Source organism: Egretta garzetta, unplaced genomic scaffold, assembly GCF_000687185.1.
Source record: "Egretta garzetta isolate BGI_Z169 unplaced genomic scaffold, ASM68718v1 scaffold91, whole genome shotgun sequence".
Classification (NCBI taxonomy): domain Eukaryota; kingdom Metazoa; phylum Chordata; class Aves; order Pelecaniformes; family Ardeidae; genus Egretta; species Egretta garzetta.
Window position 1 is genome coordinate 2,369,191 of NW_009258661.1, and position 25,015 is coordinate 2,394,205.

The 25,015-nt window shown below is 46.1% G+C and overlaps 1 protein-coding gene across 1 annotated transcript in view; it reads left to right on the plus strand.

Annotated features, from left to right (window-relative positions):
• Positions 1-25,015, plus strand: part of CADPS (calcium dependent secretion activator) — a 194,372-nt gene that overhangs the window by 89,466 nt on the left and 79,891 nt on the right. Inside the window, exons 10-15 of the mRNA XM_035903800.1 lie at positions 4,955-5,063; positions 6,169-6,381; positions 10,497-10,508; positions 17,771-17,907; positions 23,162-23,349; positions 24,387-24,551. Of these exons, the coding sequence (XP_035759693.1) occupies positions 4,955-5,063; positions 6,169-6,381; positions 10,497-10,508; positions 17,771-17,907; positions 23,162-23,349; positions 24,387-24,551 (824 nt within the window). The remainder of the gene's footprint in view (positions 1-4,954; positions 5,064-6,168; positions 6,382-10,496; positions 10,509-17,770; positions 17,908-23,161; positions 23,350-24,386; positions 24,552-25,015) is intronic.

Consider the following 25,015-nt stretch of genomic DNA (forward strand, 5'->3'; position numbering starts at 1 on the left):
GCGGTTCCTTTGTGCCATTTCTAGAACTTGGCCTCACCTCTCCAGCGTATGCATTGCTGGGTGGACTTGGTTCAACCCCTTGGGGAAGGTTTGCAGCTTGGTGTGGCTGGCAGAGCTGGTGTGTGTGCTCCTCCAGCATGCACCCGTGCGTTGAGAGGGGATGGTTTTCTCTTTCGAATGAATCGCAGTCCTCTCTGCACGCTGCCCACCCTTCTCGTAGACACCCTTTGAGATGAGCAGCAGAAGAGCAGAATACTGATTAGATGTAAATTACATGGCAGAGACTCGTTACTTGCCTAATTTTAAATCCTGAGATATGCAGCGTGAAAGTGATGGCAGAATATGGCCCTGAGCTTGGATGGAAATGGTCCGCAGCATCACAAGTGAGGAAAATGCTTCGTAAAGGCAGCAGTAACGCCAGTGGCAGCGGGAAGCGAAAGCAATGGAGCATTTTAGGGCAAAGTTCTTGTGGCTGGTTAGGAAGGAAAAATGTACATCCGTCGCAGATGTTGTAAGTGTTTTCTAAGTTTCTATATCAGCTGCATAAAAATTCCAGCCAGTTTGCCAACTAGACCCTCAATCATGCAAAAGCTGGGGTTTTTGATAGCTGACAGAGCTTGTATTAATTCTTTGCGAGGTCTAACGTGCTGTACTGGCAACAACACTCTTGTTGGTTCTGGTGGGTTTGCTGGCTTTGTGATAGGAAATTTCTTATAATGAATCTTAAGGGCAAGCGAATTAATTACATTGAGATTTCAGACCGAATCTGTTCTTCTCTTGTCATAATCCCATTTCTGTGCTCTGGCAGCATATGGGAAGTAACACTCCATGGTACCTGGATGACATGTCTGCTGAGTAGCTTGAAGCAGTTTTCGGCTGATTGTGTCTGATGGTGTTTGCAGAATGTTGTTGGAACCAGATCAACTCTCTGCAGATTAAAACCAGTTGCAGTGTCTACGCCTGGATCTATTGTTCTAGTGACAGACTCCCTGAACTCATTATAATTTAGACTAACAGTGACAGTTCCTGCTTTTAGCAAAACTCAGCAGACTCGGGATAAAATGAAATGAAGGAAGTGTTCAGTAATTCCGAGTAGCCAACAAGATTTGAAAATAATTCCACAAAATTGCAGTGTACCACACCATCGGCCCTAGACTGTGGTCCTCAAGTCAGGGGAAATGACCCGTAGCTGGTCCCCATAATCATATTAAATCATGTTTTCAGTTAGACCCTCGCTGAGAACTGGGCATAGGTGCTGATTCTTGAGAAACCTTGAGTGTTGATGGTAAATATAAGATGTTGGGGAACTGCTGGTTAAATAGATGCTGCAGGTCGTTACACCTGGCTATGGTAGGTCCTGCCTGTCCTGTCCATCCTCACGTCAGATGGCTTCCCATCGTGCAGCCCTGCTCAAAGAGAGCACACATGCACCTCCCGCTTGAAGGAAGAAGTTGGGACAACTGCTATGTGCAATTGTTTAGGGCTGAATGGATGTGCTGAGATGTGAAAACTGTTATTTTCACATTTGTTTCTTTAAGCTAGATCATTTCCTCTGCTCATTTGTGTCAGGAAAGGGCTCGGGAGGCAACGTACAGCTGCAACCAGAGGACAAGAGTCTCCCATCAAAGTGGAAAGCTGTATTACAGCTGGCAGTATCTTAGCACGGTTTCTCTCCCTTGGGACAAAATGCATGCTGTTAATCTAGGAAAGGTCCATTTAAGAATTTAACCCAAGTGGGGCGGTGTTATGACAACAGTGGGAAAGGGGGAGGCAGATGACGGAGCTCGGAGTGAGAGGGACGACAATTAACAGGTTTGAGCAGGATCCTGGGGAAAGCAGTGCTCGCTAGAGCAGGAGTCTCTGGCGGAAAAACAAGGACAAAGTCAGTACTGGTTAATACATATCTACTGTATTTATTAATCAATCAGATTATATAGCTGGTGACAGAATATGGTTGAGTGCCAAGATAGTCAGATCTAATTTAGAAGCCTGGGAATAGTAAACTTTGGCATTTGTCTCCCACTGTCTGCTTCCCCTTTTCTGAATCTCTTTGTCTTTTTCTCTTTTTTTCCCCACTTTCTTTTCTTTTTTCTCAGATTATTTCTCAAAGCGTTTTCCCTTTTTTTGTAATGAACCAGACAGGGCAGCCTTGGATTATTTCCCTTCATTTAGTTTTGCTCAGTTCAGCTTCCTTAGATGCTCCTTTCCTGGCCCTCATCGAGTCCCTGGATAAAATCCCAGCTGCTTTGAGAGTTTGTCCCTCACTGGGCAGAGATTTCTCCTCTGTCTTCCTTCAGTTCCCTCTCTGTATCTGTGTTTTTTCCAATTACTCAAACCATTCATCTTGCCCATCCCATCTGCTCGCTCGCTCTCATACTCAGCTATGGTTCGGTGTGAACTCAGCAGGCTGTAAGATTAATTTCTGCTATTAACTGTTTCACTTGTCTGGCCACTTCTAAGCTTCTACAGAAAGCAGGCTCTGTAAAGCTCGATATTTTAGAAGACTGATGAAAGGCAAGCTGCAATCTCCACTTGACCCTACAGTGCTGTTCAGCAGCAAAGCACGATCGTGCCATACCGAGCTTTCTAGAATCTCATTTTGTCAGGCTTTGCTTTACCACCACTTGTAAATAGAAGGAGCCACATTGCACTGGTAGCCAGGGCATCAGCTTCTTTCTGACCCCGAGCAGTAAATGCTTTAGGCAGTGGGGTAGGACAGGCAGGCTCTGTGACAGTCCTCGAAGTCAGTAGCTGGAGTTGTTTAGGTGTAGGCACTCTGCACGGCACTGGTGGCATCTCTTCCAGAGGCCAAGGATAGCTGTCTCCTTCCTCCAGCCTGCCTCCTGCCAGCAGGCTCTTGGGCAATTCTGAGCTTGGGCTTTGCACATGAGCTCTGTGACTAGAGAAGAAGTAGGACATGAACCCAGATGAGCCCTGGCCCACTGCATGTTGTAGACCCACCTGTAGGGTTCTCTTAGAGGTCGCTTCTAACAGTGACATAGGGCAGCTTCTTCCAAGGAAATCACATGAATGCTAACAGGAGAGACCAATTTGCTCTGCCTCTCTCTCAGGATGGCTCCACCAGAGCTTACTCTCTACACCAGTCTTTTATAACGTTTAACATGAGAAGTATAAGCTCTGAAATGTCCGCGTATGTTTCTATATGTTACTGTTGGTATGGTTGGCTTATTGATAGGGATGAAGAATATTTTCTGGGTCCAAAGATGAGAGGAATTATTTGTACATGAAGAAGAGCCTGAAATTCAGACCTCCTGTTCAGGGTCAGAGAAGAACCTGAACTTACTGAATGGCTGTTACTTCTTGCTACAGAGTATACACAAGAGGAAAAAAACATTAGTTGTATTAATGTTTTCAATCAACGCCAGCCTAAGTTAGCACTGACTCATTTTCAGGAATTAAATTTATCGCGCAGTCCCTGAAGTTCAGGCTGTCTAACACAGAGAAATCGAATCCTCGCCGCTCAGATGAAATCTCCAGGATCTTACCATAAATAAAGCACATTTTGAGAGTTTCTCCAGGAGATGGCAGCAATATACTGCAAGTCTAACAGAATGAACACTGCGGGACTCGTGTGAATGTTGTGTTGTGGGGCACTAGGTTATTTTTAGATTTCTTCGTGTTAATCTTTTTAATTTTTGTGTTGCCGGTACGATGGTATGCATTCAAAGTTCATCGCATCGAATATGCACTGGTGTGCTCCTGCTATTGGTCTGTTACTTGTCAATCTTCCGTCAGTGCTGGTGGTTTTAAGGAGGATGCAAGATGCTTAAAGCATCACTTTTAGTCTTACTCCCACAAATGTGTTAATGATAGGGTTTATTCTTAGGTGGCTTTTGGAGCTGTTCCTGGAGGAAGGCACGGTGCAGGCAGGGCTGCCGAGAGCAGGCTGGCAGCGAGCAGAAGCCCGTAGAGGGCAGCAATATACTGAGCGCCGGCTGGGAGACACTACGCCAATAGACGGGTCCCCTGACTTAAATAAATGACATTTTATTAGCTGCAGATGCCACCAAAATAGGTGCTGCGTGTGTATTTGCAGCCGAGCAATTTGCCTGGAGTTTGGAGGCAAAATCCCCCAGCCCAGCCGCTCGCCCATTGTTCAGGATCTCTCCCGACTTCCAAAAAATGACGAACATGATCCATTGCCACCTACCAGAGTTTTAAAGTTTCCTCCAGAGGTCAAGAAAATGTCCAGACTAATAAAATTACGTCAGGCGTCCAGGATGTGACACAACCTTAACAAAGTCATTTGAAATCATTTGACAGTAAATTTCCCCGTGAGTTCCTAGCCTGGGGCACGGAGAATCCTCTCTTCTCCTCTCCTCCCCAGACGAGCTTCTCGCCGACCATCCAGATTGCGGCACGCCGAGTACGCGCGGGGTCTTGATGCGGCCTGATGGCCTCCTAAAGGCGATTCGGGAGCCTGGCAGAGCCCCTGCAGCTGAGTCGGCTTCCGTCAAGAGCTTGACATTGAATGTGTCGTGTCATGCAGATGGTACCTCAGAGGAGTGAGAGCTGCCATTTACAGCACTGATGACAACAACTGCCGAGATCAGTGGGATCTTAAGATTGCTTTAATATGACTGGCACCTAGCAATTTAGCTCACATTGTTTGTGACAGGGTGTCACTCTTGCACTTGTCTGGGGATGAATGATAGAGGGTTTTAAAGCATGGAGCTTCCTCTTTTGGAGGAAATTAAACCGCTGTATGTACTGATGTGGAGAATTAGATGCCTGCCACAGCAGGGTGTGTTAAGAGAGAGCTTTGCAAAAGCCTGGTAAAAGTTTAGTCTGTCTCATATAGGCAATGACCCTCAAAATTACCCCGCCACCCCCAGTCCCTGTAGACACGCCGTCAGCGCGCAGCATTTGTAAGCGCTTTGGACTGCCTTGCCGTGACCACCCGGTGCCATCTTAGCTTTGTGATTTTCTTCAGGTTAGTCAATATACATTTGCTATGTGCAGCTACCGGGAGAAAAAAGCTGAACCTCAAGAGCTGCTGCAGCTCGACGGATACACTGTGGACTACACCGACCCGCAGCCAGGTACGGGGGCCGCCGGCGGGCTACTGTGCCCGCAGGTGCTCGTGCTCGCCACGCTGCCTACGGCTCCCAAACGGGAGTCCTCCCTCTCTCCCTGCTTGCAGCCGAACCGTGATCAGCATTATTATAAATATGTTTGTGTTTATGCTGATCATTAGCTATGCATGACTTTACTATGAATAGATCTAAGGGATTGAGCTAGGAGTTGCACCAGAGGAGGGAAAGACTCATCTTCTCTGGGGAGTCTAAGTGAATGAGATGCTTAGATCCCAATGAAATTTGTGAGCTGAATGCTCAAATCAAGCGTTGGTCCTTACCTGTGCCTTCAGATTATATTCCTTAAATAAAAGGTTAGCAGTTATGCCTGTAGAAAATATTTATGGGACCAACCCAGCGTTTCTGCCTGCCCCATTTTCTCTCTGATAGATGTGAGTGAGTGGAAGGGGCAGGCTCAGAAACCCCCTTGGTACCTGGAGGTGCCTGCTGTGTACATGGTGCTGAGACGCTTCTTCAAGTGGCCGAGCACCACATTTCTTTCATTTTGGTGGGGCAACACGTTGAGCATGGCGATCCTCACCATGCCCTGGGTAATGGTATCCCCAGAGGAGGTGAAGAAAGACACAGTACGTTGGTTGTCAGGACCTTGACTCCAAGTTAATCCCAGCGTTAGGGAGATGGGTGCCAAATCAGGGCAAAGACAGAAATAAGCACATCACCCAAGCACCTTTTGTGCGGTGTGAGCCCTGGTGCGCTCGGTCTGATAGGAAACCTCCCACCGCATCCCCTCAAAACTCATTTTTAATGGGGCTCCAGCGGTGCAACCCGCACAGGACCTGCACAGATGGGGCTGTAGGTAAGAGAAGCAATTAATCTGAGTGTGTTGGGGCATGTTTTAGTAATCGCAGTGCAGGGTGCTACCTGGGGACCTGGCGGGCTGTTCTGCGGGTGAGTTTGGTGCAGGGGAGGGGACTGAGCTCAGCCAGGAGCCGGGGGCAGCGCGAGGCTGGCTGGGGGACACCCAGGGCAGTGGTGGGGTGCGAAGCCGGGGGACATGCCCTGTCTGGCCTCAAAGTCTGCAAAACTCTGTTGTCGCTTCCTCTCCTGCCAGGTTTGGAGGGCGGCAGAGCATTCTTCAACGCTGTGAAGGAAGGAGACACGGTGATTTTTGCAAGTGACGATGAGCAGGACCGTATCCTGTGGGTCCAAGCCATGTACCGAGCCACCGGCCAGTCTCACAAACCTGTGCCGCCTACCCAAGTGCAAAAGCTAAATGCTAAAGGAGGAAATGTACCCCAGCTGGACGCCCCAATCTCTCAATTTTGTAAGTAAAAAAGTTCTCATAGAGAGCAGAAGTCTTTGATGGAAAGATTTTCTGCACTGATGTAAATCAATATTTTGCACACATGTTTCTGACTCCAAAATTAAATTTTTTTCATTATCATTAAGCTGCTTTTTACATCAGTGGATCCAGACCCAGTTAAGCTGTGTGTTTAGCACAACCAAACCCAAGAAACAAAATTCCTTGGGGAACTTGTCAATGAGTATTTTAAAGTGCAATACTTGATGGAGGAGAGACTGGGATCTGGGAGCCTGAGACCCAGCTTGCTTTCCGCAGACACGCGTTATACCCCCGCACAATAAACTGCACACCCAGATCGGAGCGATTCATTAGCGCCATTAGCTGTCTATCAAATGCACCACGTGCTCAGAACTACAGGTGCAAATCTTGCAAGTATGAAATGCACACACAAAAAGAGGTCTCCTGTTGAATATTCAACTGTAGGAAAACATATGGTATTTTTAACAGGTTGCTTTGCAGGCCAGTTAGATGTGAATTTAAAGCAATCATCTTTTAAGTCGTAGCTATGCTGCATGTCCTGTGCAGTTATACCCAGTTTGCTTAATTTGAAATTTAGAGCAATTTCTTTTGTCTTGCAAATGTAATTTGATTATAAACCAGACGAATGCCTCCTCGCTCATTTTTCTTGAAGGTCTTGATCGCACGTCTGGAGCCTCTTTGTTATGTAACATACAGCAGTTCCTGCTAGTTTCAGCAAAATTTAAGAATTAGTGTCATAAAATATATGTAAAATAAGGAAAAGTGGTAAATATTAGCAAAATCTCCTCATTAAATCAGATTTTAACATTTAAAATAATCTCTGTGAAGCTGATATGGAGTATTTTGTTGTAAGGAACTCAGAAAATCTTCCCCTTGATTATCGATATAATTTGACTGCCTTTTCTATTGATTGGTTTAACTTCCTTTATGTCAGTATTTATAGAAAATAACAGTGCAAGACATACATCTGTACCATGAGTGTCACAGCTGAAAAGCTCTGCTTGCTGCTTTTTTCTTTGGTTTTTTTTTTTTTTTTCTCCTCCACGTGCCTCCGTATTTTGGACACCCTTCTGCCTTGCATTGCCCCTGCTGTCAGTGAGGACGTAGCATGATGCCGTGTGGTAAACCCATAGTCAGTATTTTTCATTTCAGTGACCTTCATCCTCTTCATCCCAGCCAGGTCACTGGCTTTGGGGGTGCAAGGTGTAAAGGGCTGGGGTCAGGAAGGAAGGATGCCTCTCAGAAAGCCAGAATGGGACGTAAGAATGGGCTCTTGTAGGAACTGGCTGAGATTGCCCTCTAGACCTGGCTGAGTTGTCCTGGCCTGGGAGCACTCCCAAGGGTTGTATGTCTCTCTGCCCAGGTTCTTGGATGTAGCAGGCACAGGTCCTTCTATGGCTGCTTTTCTACATGCTAGAAGCCTTCAAAGTGTAGCAAGGGAGAGCACCAGAAGGACGCCGCTCGTGGCTCCCTCTCCTAACAAGCGATGGATGCTCTTAGCTGTGTGGTTGGTGCGAAAAGGATTCTCTCCTGCTTGTCCCAGCGTGACCCTTGCGATTTAGAATGAGGGCAGCGAGAAAATATCAAACTGGGGAATCACCTTTCCCTCCAGGCTTCTCCCATCCCTGCAGGCATCAGGCTTGAAGAATTTTCCTGATGTTTACAGAGTTTTCACTTTGCTGGACCAATATGTGGGGTCAGGTGAAGGGTCCCTTTCTCAGGCACATCATAATTGCCTGGCAGCAGCTGTAGCAAAGTCTGCCGAGAGTTTGGGAAGGGAAAGGGGATGCCTGGGGCAGTGGACCCTCAGGTGTGTTGTCCCCACGCACAGCCTAGCACTGTGTGAACAGGGAGAGCTGAAACCCTCTGCTTAGGTTACTGGGATGGAGAAGGGGCAGCTGGTTTGTCCTAGGCCTTGCCAAGGAGCAGCAAAGTCAGTGACTGAGCCCAGGAGCCCTCTTTGCACCTAACCACAGCCCAGCACATCCACCTGAGATTTGTGCTGCTCGGGGTCCTGCAGGTCTGTATCAGCCTGACTCTGCTCAAAGTTATAGAAATGCCACAGGTTTGACCTTGCTTTTTCTCTCTTACTTGCCTGCCATGAAGCAAGGGATCCCTCTTGCTTCTGGTGAAAACAGCTGAGATTTCATCCCCTGGTCCCTCCAGGGCATCTGAGGGGGTCAGGGTCTGACCTCAGTTTCTCTCACTTGTTCTCATGCTGATACCAGCTCCAAATCTGGAACATTTGGCTTTTTTTGTGCCCCTACCCTCTTTCCATTCACAATGTGTTTTCCCCATAAGCTGGGGGGCTTCAGGCTCCCTTTTTTGCTGCAGGCACTGGGAAACCCTTTCGTTTGCGTTGTGCCAAAGCATGGAAGGGGAAAACCAGTCAGCTCCTCAGTCTGACGATGGCTTGCTACCTCAGCATCCTCTGGGCTAGTCTGTTTTGTCCTCTGTCTTCCTTCCTCCTCCTCCTCTGTTGGATCTAGATCCCTCTGAAAGCTCTTTGTGCGCAGGACCTTCATCCTACAAGAGGAGGGGGGCAGCACGCCACAGTACACCTTCATCTCAACAGCAAGGCCTACTCATTTTTCATATGTTTAACATTTGTACGTGGCAACGCTCATTGCAAAAGTCATTGGGTGCAGAAGCAGAAGTGAGTCATGCATGCCACACGGGATGGCTTATCGGGAGTCTTAAGGGCACAAACACATATCTCAGCTCCTTCAGTCTTGAAATTCAAACATATCAAGTATTGCATTTTTAAAAGGGTCTTGGTTTGTTATTGGGTTTTTTTGGCTTGGGTTTTTTGGTTTGGTTTTGGTTTTGGTTTTTTTTTTTTTGCCTGCAGAAAGGTAAGGATTTTCGCAAGACATTTTATTCTTGTACGTTTATCTTTATACCTGTCATATTTTTCATGCTTATTAGAGGCTATGGTGAATGAGGATGTGCAAAGAAGTAAATGTTAAGCCATTTGACGAGTAACTGTTGTTAGAGCTTTCACGTTGTAGCAGTCCGAGATGGCACATGCGCATGCATGCACATGCAGAGAAAATCCAGCCCTCCGCTCCTGTGATGGAGCTGTCTGTTAAACAGAAACTTGAGATGAACATATTTTGCTGTTGGGGAAACTTGGGAGAAATAGTGAATTCATTTGGTTCCCACCTCTTTTGACTTAGCAAATACAAACTTCGAGCAGCACTCAAATTCTCACCCGCAGTTCGATAGCAGCGCTTGACTTGGAAGTAAGCAGACAGCTCCGAACCAGAGTGGACTTTATTTTATTTGCAATTTAAGTACTGAAAAAAAAATAGATCCTGCTATTCATTAATTTTTGTATGACTCTACAATTCCTTTTATGTGGGTGAACAATACCTGTTCGAGTGAAAAGTTTTGCTTTTTTTGTTTTGCTACAATTTACAAGAAAAACTCCATTCACGCAAAGCTGTGCTTTTCTCCAATGTTCGCATTATAAAAGAAAAAACCCAAAACTGTTCTTGTTTACTGTTGAAATCATGCACAATATTATAGTCAATAATGCTGCCAATACATATTACACCTTTTGGCAATATTTAAGCTTCATAAAAGTGGTCACTTGTCTGAAAGCACCGATCTTTGTTCGTTCTGTGTTAGTGATGCATCAAACAAAATTCCCAAACATGCTCAATGTTCTTTTTTTTTTTTATTATTATTTTTTGAAACCCTTTTCTTTTTAACATGAAAGATTGGTTCGTACTTGTTTTACGTATCACTTGTGGCTATATTTCATTTTTTAATGTCTGTTTATATTTAATGACTGTTTATCACACCATATACAAAGAGTTGGTTGTTTTGAGAATTTGTGATGATTTGTTCCCCGGTATTAAGTAGCAAGGTTTTATTGAGCTGCTTAAGAAATTTTCAGCTGTAAGTGGTTTGGTTTGGTTTTTTGGTTTTTTTTTTTTTGATTGGTTTGATTTTCCTTAAGTTTCTTTTTCATTCTTTGCTTGAACCCAAATATTTAGCTGCTAGGTTAGGGCTCCTGTCTGCTTTCCTGAGCCTTGTTGCTAGTCTTTATGTTATTCTGGTTTGTTCCTTCTTACCCTGCTAACTTCTAGCTGGACTCAAGGGTAAGTGCTTCCCTGTAGCTAGCACAGCTCAGATAATCAGACTAGATTATCTGACATATGCAATGTGCTTTTTTTTTTTTTTTCTCTTAAATCTTTCTCATGTTTAGATTTTGTAGTACAAACTTTCCATGTTATTTTCCTGAACTGAGGTTTGAAATGTAAGTTTCCATACTGAAATTAGGATGCATGTGATGTTTGCATAATTGCCTTCTCTCCCTGGCTTTCACATTGGCATCAAGTGATCCTTTTAGTAAAGCCAATCATTAACATTTCTATTTTTCATTCCAAGATGTAAATATTAATTAACATCACAATAAAACTGTAAATAATACCTTCTTTTGTTTCATGGAATTTACATCTAGTTGACTGCTTCCTGCCTGAAAACAGATCATTTTGCACTCTGACAATATCCTTTCTCTCCGTGCCGATGATTAGCTTGGTGCAGCGCACCAGCGTGCGGGGCTAACCGTGGACACCTCAAAGCGTAGAAAGGTAGGGCAGGAGACCCCGAGAGACCTAGATGAGGTGCAGGACTCCACAGGAGCCCCCCAAAAACCCCTCCGCCCATGCCTTGTGGAAACAAGCCTGAGTCTTCAAGCTTTGGTAGTTCCCTCTCCCCTAAACTTGGTAGGGGATGATTTCGGCAGCACGCAGCAGCTCTCTGGGTCACCGCGGGTTTGGAGGTGCTGACCCACTCTGACTTAAATACATCAGTCACGGAGGGGTGCTGCTGTTCCCCCAAATTATTGTAAATTAATGTTTTAGCATGGGTCTCAATCACCAATCAGAGCAATGCTTGCCAAAGAATAAGCCAGGGCGATTATTATTTTACCTTTTCCTACTGGAATACCTACTCTGAAAAAGATAAAAGCACGAACTTGTGCTGTAAAAGAGCTTCTCCTTAGTCTTTGTTCAGTCTTAAATACACCCGGTACAAATCCTTTATTGGTGTTAAAAGCTGTTTCTCTAATACCTGGTGAGTGCCTGCTTTCCTTAGGAGGGAATAGCGTCAGTGGGTCATGAGAGCTGGCAAATATGTATCCCGAGTACCTGAATGCAATTATGAGAAGGAACAGGCGGTGTCATCCCTCCTGGCCATCAAATAAGACTCCTTTTTTTCTTCTTCTTCCTTTTGTTTCTTTTTTCTTCTTTTTTTTTTTTCCTGTGTGTGAGTATGTGCGTGTGTGTATAAATATACCCCTGGGTAGCAGGCAGAATTCCTTCTCAGCAGACACTTTCTTTTTTCTTTCTTTTTTTTTGTTTTCTAAATGTTTGGATTTCCAAAGAGGATTCTTATCAGAGTTAACTGCGCAAAAAAAAAAAAAAAAAAAAAAAAAAAAAAATTTTAATTTGATGGAAATACAGATTTTTGCCACTTTGAAAGAAAGAAAGAAAGAGTGAATGAATGAATGAACTTGGGTCTGGCAACATTACATGTATTTGCACTACAATGCATTGCTATCCTATTAGATTATTAGTTTTGTGCTGTAATTGCTTTATTTTTTTTTAGATAGTTAGAGATACCATGAGAACGCTGCTGTGTCTTCTGTATTGTCAACTTGCAGATGCTTCATTTCAGGAATGCAGAATTAAAATGTTAATTCAGTTCTCACCTAACTTGCATGAATTTAAAACTAGTCTGTAAATCACTTCTACGTGCTTTAAGAAGCATGGGACTCTAACTTATGAAATACAAATTCACAGGTTTCCGCAGCCATCCAATTCAAAATATTTTTAAATAGTTATAAAAATGCTGTGAAACAATGTTTTGTATTATAAATAGCTGTTCTAAAACTGTGTTTTTAACTTGCCACACAAGGAGTTATGTAAGTGCATACTACAAATTCTTACTCATTTAACTACCAAACATTAGATAACTTAGATTTCAGTCCAGTGCCGAGTGTGTCTGGTGATTTACAGCAATATTCATAATTGTTTATTAAAATTGTAACTCAAGCAGAAAAGAATTTGTTTGCAGGAGGGGAAGAGCCGTAAAGCACAGGAATAAACAGCCGATTAAATTGAAAGCCATCTTCTAATGTGGAATAATATGAAGGGAAAAAAAAAAAACCAACACCACAAAAAAACAAAAGAGCTCTTAGATCCCCAGCTGAGAGGCGAGTCCAGGCTGCAGCTCGGAGCGGGGAGGAGGTTTGCAGAGCCCCGTGCACCCACATGCACCATGCACACACATCACTTTTCGGAGGTGGCAATGCCATAGTGCACGGCGAGGAGGGGACTTGGTAAGTCACCAGCCGGCACTGCCAGCAGCTCGCTCGCCATCAACAGCCTGGCACGTTAAGTCCCGGTACAGGGTTGGGGTTTTTTTTTCTCCCCCTCCAGAACACCGGTATTTGCTAGCAAAGCCTCTCGCTCCACACGGCTGAACAAAACGAGGTTTCTAGGCACTTGCCCTGGGTATTTCTTTAATGAGTCGCAGCCCAAGTGTGTCCCTTAGCTCCGGCTCAGCGGCGAGAGCAGGAGGGGAGCACGGGGCCGAGCGTGCGGCAGGTCGCGGTGGGCACGGCGTCCCCCGCCCGCCACGGCGTGTTGCCGGCAAGCATCGCCGTGCAGGCTGGAAAACTTCTCCCGCTTTGCCCGGCCAGGCCAGCAAAGAGTTTTCTAGAAATATCTGTAAATGAATAGCTGCCATCAATCATTGTCATTCCTTTATTTCATGTCTCCTGATGAGGTTGACTAGTGTCATTGTTTGTTACTGTCCAAACCACATCTTCATTCTTGTAATGTCAAGCAGATATGACAAGCACACATTTTCCAGATGAGTAAGATACAAAGTCACCTTTTAATTTACAGTTGTTTGGGTTTTTTTGTTTGTTGGTTTTGGTTTTTGTTTTGTTGTTTTTTTTTTTTTAATAAGCAAACATGTCTTAAAATTTCCTGGATGTTCAGTTGCCTTTGGTACTAAAACAAAGTCACTCATTAACGAAAAGGAATAAATCTGGAGTAAGAAATTCTTACAATAAAATGGCTACCTAAAGCCTTTTATAACAAGAATTCTTTTATGGAGCTTGTCCCCCGCTATTAACTTCACTGCTCTCAGAGCAAAATCTGCCGAAATTATTGCTGGAGCAAAAGAAATGCAGAGGGCAGGGAAATACATTTTAAAAAAAGAATGAGAGATTTGACTGTTTTGTCTCTTCCTTTTTAAATAGCAGTTAGATAAAGAGAAATACAGCCCTCAGAGGACCAAATGGTGGGACAGTCCTTTGGTTTTCATTATTGTTGTTGTTGTTGTTGAAATCTTTGTGTTCCCGACACTGGCAGATTTTTAAGGCTCTGATTTCAAACACTTGCAGGGAGTGTGTGTGTGTGTGACAGGGGGCTACTTAACCGAGTCAGTATAAAATGCAAACTGGATAAAAATGAACAAAATAAACCCGGCAGCATTAAAAAAAGACCGTAATGTAGGTGACCGAGGGTAATATAAAAGGCCAGAGTCTGCAGTTTTCTAGAAGAAAGGTTCGCGGAGGCTGTGCTGCCAATTTACCTCCACTGGCAGCCTCCCTTCCGAGACCACCATCGAACACCTTTCAGCTGCAGTTGTGTGCAGCTTGTCTAAATATCTAAGATAACTTTTGTGGGCCTGCAGCAGCATTTTGGCTGGGGCCCCGAACAAAGAAGCACCAGCGAGCTTGGCACAGCACCTTGGGAAGGGATTGTAAATTACTGGAGCATCATATAACTTTCTTTCTTTGGTTTCTCCTTTCTTTTTAGCTAGAATAACAGAGCAGGGTCAAAAAAGCAGCCGTATTTGACCGAAACAATTCATTTAAAGTACTTGCAAATTAGCTGTACAGTTTGTGTGTGAATATTAGCCGTTCTCATTTTGTACTTTGTTTAAAATCTCATTCAAACTGTACAGGCCATTTTGAAAGAGGTCGGATTATATATAAAACTTACTTCGTATGCAGATGTTGGTGTTATTTTAAGTCACACAGGTCAGCTGTCTGGAACGAAGGACCAATGTATTTAGATCTATCCTGTTCTTTTTGTGTTGCCTGGGAAGTTTAATGCTTTTGGTATACTTTGACTCCTAAATTTCAGTTTTAAAAGCGAGTCCGCTGGAAGAATCAAAATACAAAAATAAATTGCAAGTTGCATGGCATGTTTATTTTCTGAGAGTTAATTAAGGGAAGGTGAGTTTAGTGTAGGATTGTCCTTTTTAACCCGCTCCTAGTTATGCTTCAGAATTTTAAGCATCTGTCCCAGAGCAGATATTCCATCCAAGAGAAATACGTATGTGTATTACTGCTCTCCAAAGACATCTCCAGTTCAAACCGCGCCAGCTTTATCCCCTGGGTGGGCAACGTGCACCCACCCAGCCCGCAGCTCTGCGGGTGCAAAGCGATCTGATCGTGCCCGAGGTGCGGGGCTGGGCGGCTGCACGGGGAGCTGCAGCTGGACATCTGCCTGCCCGTGGCAGAAAGCCGCGTTTTAAACCACCGACCCAGCAGAAGTTGTGCAGCTCATGCTTTTTTGGTCACTCGAGCTCGTGTGGTGCCACGTCTGATGCCTCTCTCTTCAGGTGGTTGTTGTTCTAAGATGGTGAGATTTGGGACAAATGGGCTTTCGAGCAGGCACCCAATGGGATGCTCAGTAAGGTCTTGCTTCGTAGTGATTAGGGAGAGTAAAATTGCCCCTGCTTATGGACAGTCGTGAAGGCCATTTAAGCGCTGTGTCAATTCTCAGTGCTTGGCAGGGAACTGTCTGTGCCCTTGCCTTGGGCAGGGAGATCTTAAAAAGCCCAGGACAGACCCTCAGATCCATCGTAACCAGCAGAGCTTCAGCTGGTTTGCACCACCAAAAGGTCTGCTCTGTGTCCACCTTGTTCAGAGAACATAACGTGGGAAAAAGCTTATTCGTTTGGAGTAAAAAATACTCATTTCCAACATGCTTTCTAGCACATCTGCTCAAAAAAGTTCACCAGCTAAAGGGCTAGGGGACTCTTCACATTTCCAGCTGATTTACTCAGCTCTCAGAGCCTCGTTGGCTGAGCAGGAGGATTGACAGTGTATCAGGGCTCCTAATTGAAAAGTAATAAAATCTCTGAGCAAAGCTGGCAAATGAAGGCCTCCAGCCAATTTGTCAGCTTGCAGTCAACTCAGAGGAGCTGGGCAGAGCAGCAAGCCATTAAAAATAGTCTGATAATATCTGTTAGAATATTTTCCGGGCACCAGGGATGGAATCAAAAACAGCGTAGAAAAGCTCTTTGGGAGTGAACTCATTCAGATCGATCTTGGCCCAGAGGGACAGAGACGATGGGGCAGAAAGCTGTCAAAACAGACAGGAGCCAGCCCACGCCGTGAGCCCCAGGGCTGGGTGGGCTCCACATCCCATGCCCCAGGGTGCTGGAGAGGTGCCGTGGAGGTGATGTGCTGGTCGGGGAGGTTGTCGCTGTCCCCTGAGCCAGCCCTCGCGCTGCCACCTCGCTCAGCACCGCCGGCGGCTTCTTCTGTCCCCCTGGCGAATGCACGGAGTGCTGGTCGGGGAGGTTGTCGCTGTCCCCTGAGCCAGCCCTCGCGCTGCCACCTCGCTCAGCACCGCCGGTGGCTTCTTCTGTCCCCATGCCGAATGCACGGAGCTGCCAGCAGAGGCGGAGGGGGGATTTGGGACCAGGGAGGGAGGGAGGGAGGCAGGGGGGAGGCAGCAGGACCCAGTGCACGGAGCAAAAGAGGGGAGCAGACCCTCAAAAATTAACCAGCTGTAGGAAAAAAAAAATAAATCAGTGTTTATTCAGCAGGGTTTTAATGAGGAAAATTGCCAGCTACTGCTGAATTAAGTATTGCTAGCAGCTAATTGAAATGTTGCATGTTTTAATTTGTCTGATTTCTTTCCAGTGGGTGATGTTATTTATATAGTTTGTATATAGCTAACGACAGACTATACAGAAAATGTAAAGATTGCTTCCAATGATCAGTAATATCTGAGAGCGCAGGCATGAACGAGGTTTTTAGGAAGATATGCCATCCTTCACAGCTTAATATTAAATAGTAAAACATATGTAAAAGAACACTATCTCATTATCATTTAAAGCTCCTTTTATTCCTTTTTTTTTTTCTTTTAATTAAGGATTTTTGTTTCTTCTGGTAAAGAGGGATTTTGTTTTAAAACAAATACAGTTACCATATACTACTATTGCGGAAAACTGCATTTTTTGTGTCCTTTCAGCCACATTGTTTCAAGGCCACCCAGTTCCCCTAGGAGGCTATAAACAGGGGAAGGATTTAAATCCTATTCTCTTTGTCGAGGATTTGGCAAGAACCCATATAGTAGGAAGCTGAGCACGGACAAAACCGAGTGAAAGGTGTCCTTTAATTCCCTGGCCGCTGGTAGAACAAAGCCTGCTCCCAGCGGGGTCCCGGCTGGCCGCACCCAGGCCGGCTTGGCGCCTTCATTTCAACTGCTGAATTCGGTGTATTTTTAGTTAACCATGTTGAGATTAATTAATTAGCCCCTAGGAGTTAGTGCCCATAAACGTCACCCAAAGCAGAGAAGTGTGAATACGTTGAGGCTGTTAATTCACCCCAAAATGGCAGTTCATAATCCAGGCAGGGGAAATTCAGCCCCTCCGTCGGGATGACTGGCAGCTCCGGTGCACGGTCGGGTTAGTGCCTCGGTGACAACAAACTACATATCAATTTAACTTCTTAGCAATGCTTAAAAGAGCATCTTTTTATTTCGGTGAGGTGGCACTTGAAGTTGCCATTAGGAAAAAATTGCCGCGGGGAGACAAACGTTGGCATTTGGATACAGAGCGATGTAACTGGTTTGATACCTAGAAAACCTAGTAAATGTAGAGAAAAATGCTACAGCTGTAACTTCATTAGAATGGCAGAATCTATTATAATTAACCGCAACTAGCTAAATAGGAGCTAATTTACTTATGCGAGCCAAAATTCTGTTAACTCATAGCGTTATTGTAAGATACAGAGTAAGTTCTTGGGTTTGTGTTCTGGTTTTAAGTACAGAATAAATGCACGATAATGAGCAGTTGACAAGATGTTAACTCTAAAATCTCTTGCCTAAATGCAATCAGATCGTCCATAACTGATGCAAGTTGACAATGGGAGGTGAAGAGTGTACTGTATAGCCTGCAAAGAGAAAAGTTAATGGCAATGTAGGGAAGAGGAGATATTTAGCTTTCATGCTTCATACTGTATATTTTTCTCTGTTGTATTTGTCAACTAAAATGTCTTATATCTCTCTAAATGGTGTCTTTCTCTATATGTATAAATGAACAGATGCAGATAGAGCTCAAAAGCATGGCATGGATGAATTTATCTCTTCCAATCCCTGTAACTTTGACCACGCTTCACTCTTTGAGATGGTTCAGCGCCTCACTTTGGACCACAGACTTAATGATTCCTATTCTTGTCTGGCAAGTATATTCTTTGGTCTTTAGTGATATAAACATCAAGCAGCAAAGTCAAAGCTAGTGCAAGTGGGGGCTAATCCCCTTGTTGCTGGAAGATTGACTCCTGTTTACACCAGGTTTGAATTTGGCCCAGGGGTATTTTCTTTTGAGAGGCTACCTGCAGTGAACTGACTGCTGTTCTTCTCCAGTTGCACTGTCTTTACTGTTTCTGTTTGCAATGCTTAAAATGTTTCTTCCTGCAAAGACAAACGCCAGTGTGGGGACGTGAAGTAGAGAGCAGTGTTGTGCAGCCTCCCGCACTGCCTTCCAGAGCCTTCTGGATGAAAGAACAGGGGAAAGATGACGGTCTGGTACCACCTCCCATGTCAATGGAGCCCCACCAGCAATGACTCTGGCCCAGCTTTGTGTCTCTTTATGAGCAGGGATGCCAAGCAGGTAACAGGTGGGGCGAGGTGGGTACCTGCAGGGATGCTGCAGCCTGTCCGCGCTCGCCCAGTCGCGTGCCCATCCTGATTATTCTCGTGGGCACAGGTTGCAGCTCTCAGCCCACTGCTGTGCAACATGGTCTATAGGATGGTGGCACTGAGATACACCTTGTAGCCTTTGGCTGGGGTGCAGTGCCTGGGGGCTCTTAGGTATTGTGGGGATTTAAATGACAAATAACCTTTAACAATACAACTTGAACTATTAATTTTTAGCAGTTTTGGTGGGAAGGATGAAGAGGCTCTTAGGTTTTGAGAAAACAACAGGATGAAGCCTTTCCAGAGGGGCCTGAATGCTGTCCTGAACACGGCATGGGACAGATCCTGACCTGCTGCTCTCCCCATGTTGCACAGAAACCTCCACACTGGGGTCTGTGCCTTCAGCAGAAGGACCACCCCGTGCCGATAGCCTTCACCTTTTGCCAGCTCTGCAGCCCCTGGAGCTGGGGCTCTTGAGTGGCTCGCTGTTAAAAGCAGCAACCTGGGAACACAACTGAGGAGCTGGCAGTAGGGCTGTCAGTCTCAAGTCCTGCCCTCCACGTCCCCCTCCGCCATGGTGCTCCTCTCACCTGCTCTGCTCCTTGCACCGCACGCAGGGGCTGTTCTCCTCAGAAAGGCTAAAGATCCAGTAAATGCCATTAGTGGTAGTGAGTTGTCACCTTCCTGATGAGAGGCAGGGTAGGAGGAATAGTTTGTGGACATCCCCTGAGGTAAGGATGGGGTGGGGGAAGGCTGCAGCGTGCCCTGTACCCACAGATACCCAAGCGGTCCATGCAGGCTTGGTGGGAGCATTGTCAGACCTGCAGCAGGTTTCTCACCGGTTCCATCAAGGTCTTTGCTCCGGCAGGCAGTGAATTTGGCATGCAGCTTCTGCTCCCCACGCATGGCTGACCCTAGGAAGACCATCCCCATCCATGCATGCCTCACAGGTTGGCTTGCAGCTGGTTTGTCTCTGTGCAGTCTCAGGCCTGGTGAGAGAGCTGTGGCCGTTAAATTAAGTTCATGGAAAGGTGCAAGACCATCACTGAAAATGATTAACAATATTTCTCTTCAAGAACCCCACCGGCCCCACTTCTGCTTGTGATCGAGGTGTTTAGGCCCTTGCTAGAAGCTACCGGAGTGGAGGAGCTCCCCTCAGCACCAAGACTTGTGCCTCTTCGGAGCGGAGCATCACCAATTAACCATCTTCTTTCAAATCACCCGTTGTAGAGTGTTATAAAGAAGAGAATAACAGCCTGTGTTCACCTACGCTTGGATTTCACATGCTTCTTTTCTTACTTTACTATGGGTTTTGTCCTGATTATGGCGTAAAAAACCAGACTGACCTCAAAATTTGAGTTCAACCGCAAAGAGCTCCCATTGCTCTTGCTGTGTCTTTGGGATGTTGGTGATACCACTGCGCTGGCTTGCCTGGAGGAGCTGGGAGCCCGTGGTGAGCCTGCTCTGTCCGTTCTCTGTGCTGCCTGGCAATTGTTATTCTCCCTACAGGACATTCCCATGCGAGGTCCCGCAGAGCTTTGCCTCGTCACACCTCTTCTTGTTTTCAAACGTGGACGCAGAGGTGCCAGGGAAGGCTTACCCAGACACAGTGGCTTACCCTGACACAGAGGATAACTCAGCGTTGGCTCCTTTCCGTGGAACCAGGTTAAACAACGTTACTGCGAGCCCACTCGCTGGCTGAGCCAGGCGTCCCTATGAAAACAAACAGGCTGGCTGACTAATCTCAGCTATGGCAGAAGTGATGTTTGCTGGCAGAGAGCACTGTGCTGGGGAAGGGGAAGAACGTTGTCTGCATTGCTTGCTGAGGGCTCCTGCCCGTTGTCCACAAACTGGTAGCACAGTTGCATTCACAGCTCTTCCTGGGCTTTTGGGAAGATTATGCAGCTCTTCCAGCTTAGTGTGGGCCCCCCCACACACACACACACGCTTGGGTCTTCATTCCTTTCTGCTTGGACTTGTGCGCTATTTCTGAGACTGCCCTTCGACTCCTTCCAAGACTTCCCAACCTGCTGCCGGCATCCGGCTCATGCAGCTGGAGCTGTATTTCCCATGATGTGTCAGCGTGCGTGGGATTCACATAACACAGCATGGCACGTGCTGAGGAGAGGTGGTCTTCCAGAGAGCCCAGCTTAGCCGAGATGACATGAAGGAGTCAGATTAAAAGATCCATGGAGCAGGCTGCCAAAATGAAATTGTTTTGTTTTACCTATGGTAGATGACAAAGTTCAGCTACTGAAAAGTGAAAATTTTCCCTCAAAACCCCTGGTTTTCACAAAATCTGCATTTACCATTAGAAAAATTGCCAGTGATTCACCGAGCCTGACCAAGCCTTGCCTTACCCAGCTTCGAAGCTCCCGCTGCACTCCCCGACGGTGCCGGGGACCCATGTCCCGTTCTCGATGAAGTTCAGCTTGGTGAACCCAGCCAGCTGAGCTCCCCATGCCCTACAGCCTTCCTCTGATGCCCCCTCTAGGTTTCCTTATGCCTTTGAAGACCATCTGGGAGACCACACTGAGCTACACCTAGCTGCATTGGGGCGAGACACCCGGTGTGTCACCACCATCAGCTGCGTTTGCCAGACTGGCTGGTTGTCAGCTGGTTGCGCCAGGCAAATCTTAATCAAGAGCCAGGATCCGCCTGAAGATGTGGGGGATTTGTCCGAATTCTGCCTTTCATCAAACCTCAGATTTTTCTGGGGCTGTGGGGAGCAGCATTTGCTGCTCCTTTGGAGCTCCGTTCAGCAGCAGGATTTTTATTTCATACCTCTGCTGTGCAAAAGGAGACCACCTGGTCCTCCCGGGCTCCAAATCTCTCCCCCCGTAGTCTGCCTGCTTGTGCTGTCATGCGGTATCGTGGTACGAGGCTCATCACTGAACCTCTGAGCTTCTGCTCGAGCTTCCCCTCCGCGAGCCATGGCAGTGATCTTGAGTGGTTACCCCCATCCCTTGTGACCAGCACTTCTCAGAGCCCGGTGCAGGGGAGCAGCGTGGGGTGCGCTGGATCTCTGGGTCCAGCCTCCTGCTTCTTTCACCCCAGACTCTGGGCTTGATACCTGGCTCCAGTAAAATTAGTGCCAGCCTTCCTGTTGGCGTCAGTCGGGCCAAGATTTTGCCCCACGGGGAAGACCGAGTCCTTTGTACGTATTAGGTGAATATAACAATTTCAACGGCGTTTCTGCCCCAGTAACCAACTGCACACGTCTTTCTATCGCAGAACAGTTACAGCATTTCTATATTTTTACCATGCCTGATCGCTGAAGGCTTGTGTGAAGAGAGGCAAGGTGAAGAGACGGTTCAAGGATGTAACAAACAGGCAGCGTAAAGAAATCCAGAATCAAGCATAATACAACCAACTGAAAAGCAAACAAAAATACCGTTAAAAGCATCGAAGGCAAATATACCCCTCCCAAAAAATGGCCTTCCAGAGTGCCGTCCCATCTGCATTGTTCTGCGGCTTCATTTTGAAATGTGCACTTCTAGTGATCCCAGCACTGTAGCTACTCCCTATATCTATCATTTTCCCCTCATTATTTTAATTCTTTTCTCAATCTGTTTTGGAGTTGGCCCAATAAGGATGAGCAAATCCTTCTCTATGTCTTTGAGCTCTTAATTGATATTTCTTCAACTCTTTTCAAAGCAGCTATTTTGGCATCTAGAAAAGATTTGGTGTCATCTGAGTGGTAGAAAATATATTTTAATCTTTCACAGCAGTGTTGTTTCTAAGATGTAGCATTTGGGGTAACAGATGGGGTGGCAAAGAAGTTGCCTATAGGGGCAGTGCTCTGCCTCAACTACTCTCCCGCCCGCTGCAGGAACTTTTCAATTAAACGATGAAAGATTTTGCAGCTTGATGCATTCCAGAGCTGCGTCTTAGCAATTGTTTAGCACCCAAATTTCCATGTAAATATTGACGGTTTTGCAGCATTTTGAAAAGCAATCTACAAGAATATTCCTGTTCTCGCTAGCGCCTTCCCCGAAGGCAGAGGCTCGCTCCGCTTCGGCTGTCCTGGGATGTTCACCGGAGCCATCCCCCCGCGGGGAAGGGCGTCCTCCTCGGAAGCACAGACGTTGCACCACGAGCCGTGTGTCACCGGGCCCCCAGGACTGACAGACAGAAATAGTCTGAGGTTCCCGGATGCGTAAAGAAACCCTGCTCGTGAGCAGAGCTTCCCTTTGCTTCGATGCCGAGGAGGTGGGCGATGGCAGAGCGCATCGCCAGCAGTACGCAATAAGGACGATGGGAAACGTCCCTTTCTGATACTGCGGAGCTGCCTTCCTCCCTCTGCAGGATGTTCCCACCTGCCAGATGCAAGAGGAGTCATTATTCAGTGTAATCCTCCATGCTCTCCCCCAGACCGGTCTTCTTGCTCCTGGCCGAATGTACAATCCCATCCCCGAAATGAGATCCCTGTTTCACGCTGTTTAAATAACCAAACCTTTATCATCTCTTGAAGGTGTAAGCCTTTTTTTTTTTTTTTTTTCTTTTTTTTTGCTAGGCACTGACATGAACTCACCTAACTTTTCAGCATTTTAAATGACATTTCCCTTTAATGGTAGCATAATATGTTTTTATTAACAGTTGCACTGAGTATATGCTGCGTTTGGGTGATGATATACAGACTGTATTGTTTAAGAGTGACCTCTCTCCTTTTTCCTTAACATAGCCTTAGGTTTGTATTTCTTTTATTAGAACAGTTGACCACTACACCTCCAAAGCTGATAGCCTTTGTATTTAATAACTCATATTTAAAATCAAGTCTCTTTATTTCTAAACAGGGCTGGTTTAGTCCTGGCCAGGTCTTTGTGCTAGATGAGTATTGTGCACGTAATGGAGTGAGAGGCTGTCACAGACATCTCTGCTACCTCAGAGATTTGCTAGAGCGCGCAGAAAACGGAGCTATGATTGACCCCACCTTACTTCACTACAGCTTTGCCTTTTGTGCATCACATGTTCATGGCAACAGGTAAGGAATTCTTCTCGGCTAGCAGCTCCCTGCCAGCAAGGGATGACTTTGTCAAATATAGGTTTCCTTGGATAATGCACAACAGTCCCCAATTTGTTTTCACAGTGGATGTTTGGCAGCAGCGCTTCTAGTGGCATAGTCGGTTTGTTTGTTTGTTTCCTTGCTTGTTTAATGTAAGCAATAAAAATGCACGTAGAGGATCCAGGAATGAGGGGGTTTAACTTTCTTACCCAGGCACCTGCCAGATGCAGTTCTGGACAAGAGAGAGCTGAAGTACGTGTGACTGTCACGGGGTGAATAAATGGAAGTAAACGATACACTGTGCTGATTTAATTGCTGGACAAGAGGGTCTGACAAGTTGCAGCAGTATCAAACTTCAGTGCTTGGAAGGGCTTTAAGCCCTTGGGCACCCATTTGAAGCCCATGTGGCGTCGTCAGTTCGGAAATTGCTTAGACATAACTGAAAAATTTTTATCTTGCTCTGTTCCAAAGCAATTTCAGTTTCAGAAGTAGCCTATTCCTTTCTCTCAAATGTGGCAAATCTTTGGTGGGAGGAACTGGAGCTGTGCTTCTTCCTTTTCTGTTTATTTTGTTGACAGCTGTAGCAGCTTCTTTTTCTGCTTTTTTTCTGTTAAGTTGCATTATATGCTTTGAGGTATCGCTCTCTATCCTGCATATGCTGCTGGAGAAAGGAATGTTATAAAATAATTATGTGTTTTCATAAGCCCTCTGGTAAATACCATCCCAAATTATGCCACACATTGCCCAGGTTTCACGTTGCAAGGCTGCCGCTTGCTTTTGCAGTTACTTTCATACATCTTGTCATGGAAACCGAGTTTTTGCTTCCTTAGTTTCTTTTTTAGTTCTGACTTTCTTTTGCTCTTTCGTTCCTTCTTTGCCAATTGTTTCTTGATTTCAGTTGTTTGCTTTCAGTTTAGTTTCCTTTTGTTTTATTTTGAGTTTTTTTCATGCTTTCTTCTCGTTTCTTTCACTTTTGCTGCTGGCCTTGCCCCCCGCGTTTCAATCACTCCCCAAAGCCAACACATGGCAGAATTGCTTGGTGGGTCACAGCCAAGTGCAGACGGCGAGGGGGGCAAAGTGTCTCATGCCTCTGCCGCTGAAGCGGAAACAAAAAAGGATTCCAAAAAGGAGTCCAAAAAAAGGAAAGATTCCAAATCCCAGCCGAATCCAGAGCCAAAAAGGTAAGCGAAAGCGTGCAGTGCACAGAAGCGTGTTGTAGAGGGCACCGGGCTCCTCGGTCACTGAGCACACTGGGCAGTTTGGGTCCCTGCGGCACGGGGAGACCCCCTGCGGCACCAGCGTTCAGGCCGTGCACTCTCCTGGGAGTTGGATGGCATTTGGGCACCCACCTCCCCTAGGGGGTCAGGGCATTGAGGTTTTCAGGCGTGTGTTTAGGAGATGGCTGACATAGTGTGTAGGGCTTGAGACTGGGCAGGGGAAACCGGCTGCCCCCATCGCCCCTCTTCCACAGGCAGGGCTTGTCCTGGCAGGCGGCTGTTTTGGGGACAGGACCTGGTTCAAAGCCCGTTTGGCCCATAATGGAGAGGAGATTGGCTGTGGGTCTTGGCTACCCCGTGTACATCTTCACAGGGCCCAGCAGAGCCAGAGCCAGAGCCTCCTCTTCACTGGGGCCAGTGGCAAAAGG